Source organism: Lacerta agilis, chromosome 7 (assembly GCF_009819535.1).
Source record: "Lacerta agilis isolate rLacAgi1 chromosome 7, rLacAgi1.pri, whole genome shotgun sequence".
NCBI classification, from domain to species: Eukaryota; Metazoa; Chordata; class Lepidosauria; order Squamata; family Lacertidae; genus Lacerta; species Lacerta agilis.
Window position 1 is genome coordinate 64,287,488 of NC_046318.1, and position 12,902 is coordinate 64,300,389.

The 12,902-nt window shown below is 38.5% G+C and overlaps 1 protein-coding gene across 5 annotated transcripts in view; it reads left to right on the top strand.

The window, feature by feature from the left end:
- The window catches only part of VPS13B (vacuolar protein sorting 13 homolog B), a 360,398-nt gene that overhangs the window by 255,355 nt on the left and 92,141 nt on the right, over positions 1–12,902 (top strand). For all 5 annotated transcript variants that reach the window (XR_004427068.1, XM_033155647.1, XM_033155648.1 and 2 more), the window contains exon 36: positions 2,115–2,519. Coding sequence is in view for 4 of the 5 variants with exons in the window: in XM_033155647.1 (XP_033011538.1) it covers positions 2,115–2,519 (405 nt within the window). In the remaining variant the exon portion in view is untranslated. The remainder of the gene's footprint in view (positions 1–2,114; positions 2,520–12,902) is intronic.

The window sequence follows — 12,902 nt, forward strand, 5'->3', positions numbered from 1 at the left end:
TCTTCTTTTCCCTTCCTCCTCTGCCATTCTGATATTTTCACAGTGACCTGGATATGCTAAACTAAATCATGGCTAATAATGAACCTCTGGTGTAAAGTGGTATATAAATTATATTCAATAAATAAATGAACACATGAGTGTACAGCTTCCTGAAGAGGAGTTAGAGGCTGCTTCCCTCTCCCCTGATAATTTTGCTGCTGCACCATGCTAAATGTAGACACTGCTTGGCTTAGCATGTCATCAAAGCCTAGGCTTGTGGTTTAGCTCTGTCCAGATTAAGCACATGCTGTAACCAAGGTTTGCCCTACAGTTTATGGCTTGAGGTTGATCTGGGAGAGCTAAACCCTGATCTGGGGGACTCTTAAGTGAAACTATGGATTAACTCAGTGCAGCACAGCTGCAAAAAGCTCTCAATCTCCTTTCCCTGAGCCTGCATCATGCTAAGCAATGGTTTGGCTTAGTGCAGTGTTTCTCAAACTTGGGTCCCAGCTGTTGTTGGACTACAACTCCCATCTTTCCTAGCTAGCAGGACAGTGGTCAGGGATGATGGGAGCTGTAGTCCAACAATAGCTGGGGACCCAAGTTTGAGAAGTACTGACATATTTGAGAAATACTGACTTATTACTTGAACAATGGAGGAAGCTGAACTAAAGTGAACAGAGAAATTATTTTAATGAATGGGAGCATCAAGAGCTGGACAATTAAAGTGGAGATTCAGGGCTTGGAGAAGAATAATGGCCAAGAAAAGAAATGAAATAAAAGTATAGGATAGGTCATTTGTTCATTGTATCATTATTCCGGCATCGTGTACAATAGGAAAGGCTGGGCAAGATTGTTAGCTTTAACATTTGGATCAAGAAGAAAAGGAGAAAATAGACAAGCTTTTCACATTACACACTTTTAAAGATATCGTTAAGGAACATACCTCTCAGATAGCATCAGGTGAACAACGACCTCCCTACAGACACTACATTGAAAGCAAGTTCAGTTGGCATCAGATAAACTTCCAAGTATGCATGTTCCAGTTCCAATTTGGCAAAAACATTGAGGAACTGAGATTTTAAATTCAATAGTTAAATGAGAACAATGTCTACAATCCAGTAAGGAGCATGAGCACACTGAAGACTTTCAGCAGTCCCTCAGGAAAGCTTAAAAAGCTGTTTGGCAGTTTAGTAACGTGAACTGCCAGAAAGGAAACATTTGGTCCAGACTGTGGTCCTATTCACACATAAAATTAAAACTAAACCATGGCTAAGTGTGACTGTGGGAGCGTATGGATAGTCCTAGAAAAGACTTGTGACTGTGATGCTTCTCTGGTCCTGTTGTTGCCATGTTACCCAGGGTTAAGGCATAATTTGGTTTAGCATTACAGCTGAGCTCAGGTTCATTGTTCCTCTTCCCCACCACAAGTGGTACATCAAGAACCAACTTTGGTTACAGCTCATGGGTTGTTTGCAGCAGGTGTGGAGAACCCTTGGCTGAACTACAACTCCAGTCAGCCCCAGCAAGCATGTCCAGTGGCCAGGAATGACAAGAGTTGTTGTTCAACATCATCTGGAGGACCAAAGCCTCTCCACACTTGGTCTAAAGTGAAACAGACTATGAACTCAGGTTTAGATGTAATGCTAAGCCAAACCATGGCTTACCTCTGGGTAGCAGGACTGAAGGAGAGGCAGCATTACCACAATTTTTCCTTTGCATAGTTTTACTTTAAGGATTCCCAACACTTTTACTACATAATCCCCCCATCTGTAAAACAATGCTCTTCTGATTATGTGTTTTGTTAAAACATTTGCTGGAAGGGCTGCATTTTGAATATTTATGAAATGATAAATGCAATTAGCCAAGAACAGATTGCTGAGGAATTTGGGTTGTATTCAACTATATTTTACTCAGAGTAGGTCCATTTAAATTAATAAACATGATGAAGTTAAATCCACTAATTAATTAACTTTGAAGTAGGAAGCCATGTTATTACCTTCTTTGAAAAGCAGTTGGATTGAACTTTCATTTTACAGTAAATTAAGTAATTGAGGATGCATAATTTTTATGGGGGGGGGGAATGGTTAAGACAAATTTCTCTCTCCACCCCTATTTTCCTATTTGTCCCACAGCTGAGATAAATGTGGATATATCAAAGCCTCTGAAAGCAAATTTGAGCTTTGTCAAGTTGGATCAAATAAAACAATTTCTGAAAAAGATCAGAGGCAAAAGTGATGATGAGACTCAGGAGGAAAATGCTTCAGCAGCTGATAGCCTTCCAAAGAAGGATGACACATTAACATCCCAGTGTTACAAATGCCAGATTTCTGACTCTGAAGACCATGGTGATGGAGGACAAAAGGCATCCCAAGAAAACTTATGGATGGGCATTTCCTTTTGTCAGAAGGTTTCTATCCACACCACTCAGATTGTCATTTCTATGGAAACTCATCCAGATCCTAGGAAACCCTGCCTATTAACATCTTTATCAAATCTCAATGGAAATTTGAATGTCAAAGCTAGCTCGAAGAGCAAAGGTAAGAACATTTTAAGTCCTACTTGTTTATCACAGTGGTATCATGAGAACGTTGAGATAGAAGCAACTTGAATTAGACACAAGGCACTAGTAGTACCAGTGGATTGACATGCCTGTCTGTTGCTCCCATTTCCAGTACTTAAATGTAAGAGATCTATAGAAACAATTTTATTCCATGGCTCACCTGTGGTTTATGTAATTTTGCTTAGATTTGATCCCTGAAAACAGAACTTTAATTCTGCTTATTATTGAATTTGCATGTCAGAATATGTGTATGGTTTAGTTAAATTGAGGAAACTGCTAAAATAATGTAAGTTGAAATACTACATGTGCTTGAAACGGAAATAATGCAACGTTTATAATATGCTTTGGACTCTGAACTAGAATACAATTTGTTTATATTGATTAATTTGCAAGCTATCAACTTGAGTAAAGCATTGGCTCCATAAGATGCAATAGCATATAAAAGTACCAAATGATTTGTTGAATATGCTCCTGCATTATATGTGTATGAAAGACACCCATGACTGTCTTCTAAGAAACTTTGTGGTATCTACTATGTGCTCAGAGGATCAGTACAATTCGCCATCATAGGCCCAGTTCAGATAAACCAAGGTTTAGAACTCGGAAGATTGGTCCATGTGATCTTGTGCCTCCTGTCTTGCACATATTAATTGTTACCATCACCACCTTTCCACCAAGGTTTGGCATTAGTTGTTAGTACTAACCCAGTGCAAAAATTAACCAGATAATTTAAGTGAGTTTCTGGATCAGTTCAGACAAAATGTGAAACCACGGTTTAGCATTTCAACAACAATAGGAGCATTTGAAAGCTTCCACTTTCAGTGTTGAATAAATCAGTTTCTTTTGATTCCCAGACACAGGAAACCACAATCTATTCTACCTGTGGTTATTTAAACCAGCTAGTTCAAATCCTCTAGCTGTAGTTCCAGATCCTGAATTATTCAGACTAACCACAGCTAAAATAAACATGTGTTCCCCCAGATTCAGACATAATGGTAAACTGTGGTTAATTCAAAACTAAAAGTGGAAGCTTTCAGTTGCTCCCCTTGATGCATAAAGAGAAGAATGAAGAGATGAACATGTATGCCTGAGGCTCACTGCAGGATGTTCTCATAATGTTAAAACATGGGGGCTGGGGAATCTGTGTCCCTCAGAGGTTGTTAGACTCCATCTCTCAACAGTCTTAGCCAGTACTGCCAATCATCAGATGTGATGATAGTTTTTATCTGGAAGGCCCCACTTCCTTCATTCTAGCGTTACACATGAATTGAGCTTATGAGTGTATACTAGGTTTCATTCTAATCTGGTTTGCTGATGTCAAATATATAAGAGTGAGTGTGGAGTGCTTTGAGGAGTGTGCACAATTCTGTGGTCTCTCCCTTTTCCCTGTGACCTGGTTTTCCTGGACCCTAGTGAGTAGCTTCTGAATATCACCCAACAGAATTTGAGGCATCTGTCCCTTTTGTTCGATAAAACAATGGACTATGGTTGCCATTATGGGAACAACTCTAGACAAACCTTGAACTCATATACTCCACTGCCACTTCTCTTATTGTGGCACAGCCACAAAGAGAAGATCAGAGAGCTTTCGCTTCCAATTTTGACTAATAGCAGCTTGTCATATATTCCAAACCAGGACAGACTATGGTTAATCTTAACTATAGTTTATTAAGGCAAGCTGGCTGTGTAAGCAAAGGTTCGGTGTTGACTTGTTTATATAAAACACAGATAAGACAAATTGCAGTTTGTCTTGATTTTGACAAAACAACAAACTGCATTTAGTCAAAAGCAGAAGCAAAAACTTCCAGTTCCTTTGCAAATATACTCAAAGAAAGGGGGGTGTCTACATGAGATGGAGACTCATCAAGGGTCATTCCCATAATAATAAATCATAGCTGTTAAGTCTAAACAACTGTAGAACATTTGGTGTTTCATAGAAACAACAACAACAACAGAAATATTGGAAGCATACTGAACTGGAGATGAAATACTACTTTGTTGTTGTTGTTGTTGTTCAGCCGTTCAGTCGTGTCCGACTCTTCGTGACCCCATGGGCCAGAGCACGCCACACATGCCTATCTTTCACTGCTTCCCGCAGTTTGGCCAAACTCAGGCTAGTCGCTTCGAGAACACTGTCCAACCATCTCATCCTCTGTCGTCCCCTTCTCCTTGTGCCCTCCATCCTTCCCAACATCAGGGTCTTTTCTAGGGAGTCTTCTCTTCTCATGAGGTGGCCAAAGTACTGGAGCTTCAACTTCAGGATCTGTCCTTCCAGTGAGCACTCAGGGCTGATTTCTTTAAGGATGGATAAGTTCAATCTTTTTGCAGTCCATGGGACTCTCAAGAGTCTCCTCCAGCACCATAATTCAAAAGCATCAATTCTTCAGCGATCAGTCTTCTTTATGGTCCAGCTCTCACTTCCATACATTACTATTGGGAAAACCCTAGCTTTAACTATACGGACCTTTGTCAGCAAGGTGATGTCTCTGCTTTTTAAGATGCTGTCTAGGTTTGTCATTGCTTTCCTCCCAAGAAGCAGGCGCCTTTTAATTTCATGACTGCTGTCACCATCTGCAATGATCATGGAGCCCAAGAAAGTAAAATCTCACTGCCTCCCTTTCTTCCCCTTCTATTTGCCAGGAGGTGCTGGGACCAGTGGCCATGATCTTAGTTTTTTTGATGTTGAGCTTCAGACCATGTTTTGCGCTCTTCTCTTTCACCTTCATTAAAAGGTTCTTTAATTCCTCCTCACTTTCTGCCGAAATACTACTTAGCATATACTAAATCAATATGCCACATTTTTTTAAAATGATAATTTAACCATCCTTTGGTTTGAAGGGGGGATCCATTATGAAATTAGGACATTAAGTTCCAAATTTTCTCCACTGATTCCATTAATTATTGGAAGCTTAACTGAAAAGCATGGATCATAAATGGTTTATCATTCAGTGTTTGGATTTAGTGCTATTTTTTTAATGCTATGTTGGGGAATCTCATAATAAGAGTCATTTAAATTGTACATTTTCCTCACTGGATGTTGGCCAGGTTTTAGTGAGTTGGCATAAGTAGCTTAAGAGATATAGATAGCGATTTGTAGCTGAGAAATACAAGTTCCAGGCCAAGCTAGGTGATTTACAGCTTTTTCATCAGGAATCTTCCTTCTCGGGCCAATAAATCTTAGCACTTTTTATTGTTTTAAAAGTTAAAAATGAAAAATTTAAGGTTCATAGAACATGAAAGACTGTGGAAGTGCTAGAGGCCAAAACAGTTTTTATCCATTAATAAACTGCTGTACAGACAAGACGAGCTATGGCATTCCCACCTTTTTCCAGTTGTGTCTCAATTGTAGCATGAAAGACCACCGGCAGGAAAGAATACACTGCATTTCTTAACATATTTACGTACTTATGAGCCCATCTTGTCAGTTCCGATCGTCCTTTTCAAACGCTTTCCCTCAGCTTCTCTTGCATTATTGCTTGTCTGGTATGTTTCAATTTCTACAAGACGTCCCTATATCTCCAAGCCCAGGGTCCTTCCTGTTATGAGGTTATAAAAAGCAATTTGGCAGGCTGAACAGTAGGTATCACTGTTTCTTGAACTTCATCCATCTGTTTCAGCAGCATAATCCTAGTAGGTGGGTGGGTTGTACCCAGACCCGGTTCCGGATCTTGAAGGCACATCCCCATCTGCAAGACTTAAGCACAAGTGACTGCACCTTGACAGTCACCCTCACTCACGTGCTCACTCACCCAAGTTGGCAGGTGGTAGTGGTGACCAAGAGCGTGGCCCAGAAAATCAGACAGATGAGCACGAGGCGGCTTCTTTTCCTAGCCACCATTACCACTTGCCCAGTGGCTTGCTTGGGAAAGCAAACAGACTCTGCCCCTTTCCTCATGAGTTGTGGTTGATGCTCCTAACACATGTTGCCACTCAACATTTCATTTATTTGGGCAGGCAAAAGAAGATCAATGGCAAGTAGCAGCTGCTGCCACCATCTGCCGTCTGCCCCTTCCTGGAAGAGAAATGTGAGGTGGTGGTGGTGCTATGCAGTGTGGGGGAAAGGATTGGTAGCCCTCACTCCTGTGGCTGTAGTGGGATTTCACAGTAGCTTACAAACCATTGATTCCCATTGATGATGGCATATTCCTCCATTCTAGAAATCTCCTCCACATAGTTTTGGGCTATTCCTTTGTCACGGGTGGGACACTTTGACCATGTTTTTTGGTATTCACACATGTGTAACAATGTAAATATACATAAAAATTAACAACCAAAATTTAAACTATGTTCTTAATAAGATGCTGAACATTTTACTAATTTTTTATTATTTTTATGGCTATTTTTGACAATTTTATTAAATGTTAAAAGTGTTGTCACAGGTGGTACAAAAAAAGGACATAGAGCTTGAGATAAGTTTGATTTATGGAAAAACTCTGTGAGTTGGGAGGTGAATCAATGATAAACTCAGCATATCTATTTACATCAATGTTTATTGGTTACAACTATGCAATCAGGAATTAAGTTTAAGAAATTTAACGATACAAAATTAAGGAAAAAATGCTGTCACGGGTGGGACAATCATCAGAAAACTTTTAACTTGAACACTTCTGTGAAGACTACGTGGGTGGACTTTTGAAAAGAAGGTCCATAAAATAAACTTCTTTTGTCTTTAGCTTTTAAAAAAATGGTTAGACTGCACGTTTGGAATCTTCCTCACCAAAGTCCAGCGCTCATCTAGCATTCTTATCAGGCTCATTTTTCATGGAATGGCCCTTTTCTGATATGTTAGGGAGAAGCATTATGATCTCCCCTTCTCCCTGACATGCTAGAGTTTTTTGCAGATGGGGAAGGGTCCAGGTGGGAGGAACCCATTGTGTGAGTGACTGCCCACCTGCAGTCTGAAGTGGCACAGCCCAAATGCAGGTTGAACATTTCAATGAGAACTAGCACATTCTTCTGCAGTCAGTTATGCTCATACACATACATGGTATGAAGGAGGAGAGCAAGACTGTGAATTTAAAAGCAAACTGCAGGCAAATTTCAAGAATGTTTTTAATTCAGTAAGAACACGTAATAAAGTCATAGCAGTGTCAGACCTAATTAAAATGAAAATTAATCATTGAAGGGGAAGAACATCACTAACCAGATAGTAAAGAGGGAAAGGCAAAGTGATTTCATATTTCTCTTACTGTAGCAATAATGAATTTCAAGTTGATCAAAAAACAAACAAACCCAAAAACCTCTTGGCAGTTTCTTGATCTGGCTGTAATAATTAATGAAATGAATACATTCTTGTTTTTAATCAGTAGCAAAGCATGTTTCATGTGTTTTAATCTTAGGCATTTTGTGTAATTTTAAAAATAGAAAATATTCATAGGAACAATAGGATAAATGCATTAATTTTCATTCAGTAAAAAATTCAGATAGGACTGCCATAGAATATATATTTTTATTAAAGTTTTACTGTGCAAATATATAGCTTCACAGTTAAGTGTAGTTTGCCTGGACATAAAATTGCAGTAGCTATATCTAAAAAAGAGAGAGTATAATATTAAAAATATGTCAGTCGGACCCTTTTTATTTTTCAAGTTTTATGGATATACCTTTTGAGCTGAATAGAGCTGGTGTTGGCATATGAAACTAATACACAAATACTTCACTGTGTTTCGGGTTTTTACAATCGCATAACTATGGTGACCATCTGCAGCAGCTGCATTTTACGAATTATTTGCTGAAGCAAATGGCGTACAATGACAAAAAGTAGTCATCTCAGATGGACTGTTAAAACAGACAAAATAGCATTGCTTGCCTTTTATACAGAATGGCCATCTGCTGTACAGATGTTATAATAAGGAATGACTTCAGATTCAATAATTGTAGAAAATGTTCATTAAAACCTCAACAATTTGCACTTGTTTACTTGAATCTGCATAATTCTCCCATGAGACAACACAACACACTTGGTTTTTTATTTTAGTTCTCACTAGCATTGGCTTTGATCCTTTTTGATGTGCTGACTTTAATAAACATAGTCAAAAGGCGCTGTTCAGAAAACATCATGGAAAAAACTACAAAGGAACAATTATAGCAGCAGAAACTACTCTAATCCCTTACTTACGCAAGCTATTTTTAGTGAAATATGTTTTTTTACAAATTTTATTTGACAGTATTTTATAAACAGTGTAAAAGGCCTCTTTTCCAGATGAGTCTTTGTGTAAGAGATGGAAGTTGGTTTGTAATGTAAGAGGAATCTTATGTGCCGAGAACCATTTTTAAAACCCTCACTTGGGAATGTGTTGTAGGCATGTTTCCTCCTTCGTGGAGGCAAAAACAAGAGCTTATGACCTCGGCTAATGACTTTAAAAGAGTTTTGATTAACTGATAACCTTGCATTAAAATATTTTCCCCCAGATATTACTAATTAGGACCTTTTAATCAGGAATTTTAATAGCTAGGTTTTTGTCCTACTTTGTACTTTCGTAATTCTTAAAAATGTGGTTTCCTTTTATTAGTTGTAACTTATATATTTTTTCTATAAAAACAACAACAACACCTCGATCCATGTAGAGAAGTTCCACCCACAGAACATGCTCTGAGGGATCCTTTTAGCAGAATTCCACATGTTTAAACAGACACAGTGGTGATGCATGCCATGTGGTTAGGTAGTCTGTTCTTCCGCTTGAAACTAATCACGTTTCATATTTATGTGTGAAATGTTTATAATGCTTAATGTAATTAAAAAATAGTGGTTTACATAAAAACAATAACATTCCTAAAAGCTAGATGAAAATAAGATTAAAAACAACACAACTGTATATTGCAAACTGAGCAACACACAAAACAAAAAACAAAGTGTTAGAAGGTGCACAGGCTGTAACTTCCAAGCTAGGTGCAAGTGAAGCTCCACAGACAGCACATTAAAGTAATCTAATCATAATGCTATCACTACATGGGCCACCATGACAAGACAGTCCCTGTCCAGGAACAGTCATAGTTGGTGTTGTGCATTCTGAACCACTGAGGTCACCTGAGTCCCTAAAGACAGCAGTGACTGGCTATAGGAGTGTCCTCAAACTGTGCACCTAGAGGAAATGCAACGCCATTCAGAGCTGGTGCACAATCCACTCCTGGACCTGGGAACTAACTACCCATCCATAGGATATTTGCCTTGTCTAGATTCAGCCCACGACTGCATCCAGGCAGCAGTTTAGCACCTGCTCAGCCTCTTCTGATCCAGATGTTACTTAGCAAAATAGTTGGAATCATCAGTATGCTGGTAACACCTCACCCCAAATCTCCTTAAGATCTCTCCCGGAGACCTCATACAGATATTAAATAAGATTGGCGTCATTAAATGGAATTGGGTCTTGAGTTCTATACCAAGCTTTTAAAAATGTATATTCTGTTTAAAATTATTATTTAACTTTTAAATGCGAACAAGGGGTATCTATGTCAGATAGATATGTGTATTGTATGGCTCCTACTTACAATGCATTAGTATTATTATCTCATTTTCTAATTTTCTTCAAAAACTCCTATTATCCTTTCCCCTCAGAGGAGAGAGACCTCCCCCTCCTCCACACACCCTAAAACTCTGTCTTCCAACTAGCTTTACTCAGCATGCAAGCAGTACCTGGTTCTGGCAGTGGTCTAACCAAAAAATACCATGGCACAGCTAAGAGATGGGGCAGGCTAGTGAAGAAGAGGCTCATGACAGGCTGTGACACTGAAGCCCATAGCCCACTAGTGGGTCCTAGGCTACTTCCACTATGAGGAAAGGTTGTAGCATTTTGGAAGTTTTTTCTTTTTAGTTTAGAGTAAAGGCAAGTAAGATACGTCACAATAAAAGAAAATTAAGGTGTTGCTTATAACCAGCTTGTGGTTAAAGTTAGGTGTTCGTTTATAAAAATATTTATACGGTAGAAACCTTCTAAAAATGGCATTGTTTTGTTTTTGTTTTGTTTTTTAGTTTCCTTTGTTGCACTTCACAATAATGCAAGCAAAGCTATAAATACATTTTGCAAACAGTCCTTAAATGGTCTTGAGGTGGAAGGAAAGAGTAGTGATATATGCATTCTGCAAAGTGAAAGGAGGAGATCCATTTAAAACAACAAACCTCTTTAGCCAGAAAGAACTTCAGTGTCTTGGGCTACAGAAGGAAATGCAGTGAACTGTATAGCTGCACTTCAGAATAACATTGTTGTGGTTTTTATTGTGTGTGATATTTTATCTTTAAATATTCAGCAACACAAACAAAAAAATAGTCTGAATTTCTTCAAAATTCTTCAAAATATAGTGCCATGGAAATATTTGCAAAATATTATAAATCAGAGCAGTTAATGATGAGTATTGAGCAGAAAACATTCTTATCCAATTGAGAATTAACTGGTTCTCATGAGAGAATTCTACTAAGATGTTGCAATGGACCTTGGATGCTTCAGATCTATAAGTTAGCCTAAGGAGAAATAAAACATCAAATTAATTTTGACTACCTAAAATAATATGCTAGAGTAACAATCCATTTACAGCACCCAGAGGACCTTTGTTACTTTTAGAAAGAACTGTAAACTCTTTCCAACACTTGAACAATAGGAAATGAATTCTTTGTCAGTAAAAGCCAGAGGACAAACTAAACATTTTAATGGCCACCGAGGATTGAAGTGGAAGTTTAGCCTGTAGACAGCTATACAAATCACTAACGAACCATAATGAATATTGGGTGTAGGCATCAGGGTCCTGTCAGTTTTGACACTGTGTCCCAAGTAGCTTAAACACAACACTCAAGGAAAGGTGGAGACCTCATCAGGTCTCTAACATCTGGGATTTTATTTGTCATTTTGGCATACCCTACAAGCGCAAAAGAAAGAGTAAAAGGGGATTATCCTGACAATGAAATGAGTTACTGAATCTTGTGATAATGAAAAGCAGAACAATTCTAATTCCTTTCTATAGTCCCTGAGGTAGAGGTGCGTTTATAGTTCTGCAGAACTAAATGTAGGAGGGAAGAACAGATGGCCTAAAATCCATGAAATCAGACACCACCTAATCCCAGGACTGAGTACCACTATTAATCCTGGTCAGGTTCCCTACTGTTACTTTATAATAGAGTTCAGAGTTGCTACTGATGAACTGGCATGTCCTATCCCCCCCCCCCCCAAATTACAAATTAACTGTAGCTTGCTGATTTTGGGAAAGAAAATGCTCAAAAGATATATGCCCATTAAAACTGTAGTTCCACCTGCCAGTTCACTTAGGAAAGTGCAAAGCAGGGATGACATTCAGATGGACTGATCTTAAACTATTTTGTTCCTTTCAAAATGTCCCCCCCCCTTACTGTTACATTCATAATGGATGTAATCGCATATCCTCTGAGAAAGGAACATTTTGTTTATTAAATTGACTTATGTGCTGTGCATGACATCGGTACGTTGGAGTCCTGGACCTGACACATTATATTTTACTATTATAAAACTACTATCAGAATATTGTTAGCTGTAAAGTTATACTTTGCTGGAACAGCTGGGATCTAGTAAATAGAATATGGAAGGGAGACTCCCGAGATTAGGGACACAATCTTCCAGAAACTTTTTCTGCACATGCTTTAAGAGGGGTTTGCCCTACAGAAAAATTGAAAGTATGCTTAGGAGTATTGCTACTTTAAAATGTTCTGTCTGAACTGAATTTATTTTAACAGCCACTCCCATATTCTCATTTCCTTACTTCCCAGTTGGGTAGTAATAAACTACTATACTATTTTCAAGCACAAGGCTTAATTCTTTTGAACTGCATTCTTGTAGTCATTTATTTAGTAGATCATTATATGCATAAAATAGTAGTTGACTGAAAGTGAAAAAGTGTCCAGAATTAGGGTAGTATTTTCTGTGGACCAAGTTGCTGAAACAATAAATAAATCAAAAATTATCAAATCACTTGCTATCTTGTGATTTCCAGGCTGTTTAGCATTCAGTATTGAACATGATGTACCTGCTTAGCCTTTCTTAAATGGAGATGAGCTCATTTCATAAAGATAACCATCTTTGACTTTGCTTCTGATTCATCACTGGCCTGAACTCCGCTTGAACCTTGTTAGACACAAAACAAGCAGGACTCCTGGCCCAGGCTATAAAATATAATTAAGCCCTTTTGAAAAGATGCGTAAGAGAGCATTGCTGTCTGCCCCTCAATATATATCCCACTACCGCCAGCACAGCCAATAAAGTTAAATCAAGCACTGCCTGCAATGGATTAAAGTAATAGATGTTCCTGAATTCTTTGTGTTTGAAGTACTTGAAGAAAATACATGCTCAAGCTGCCAGAGCTGCTGTAATGCAGGAGGGACATACATTAATGATGAATTCAA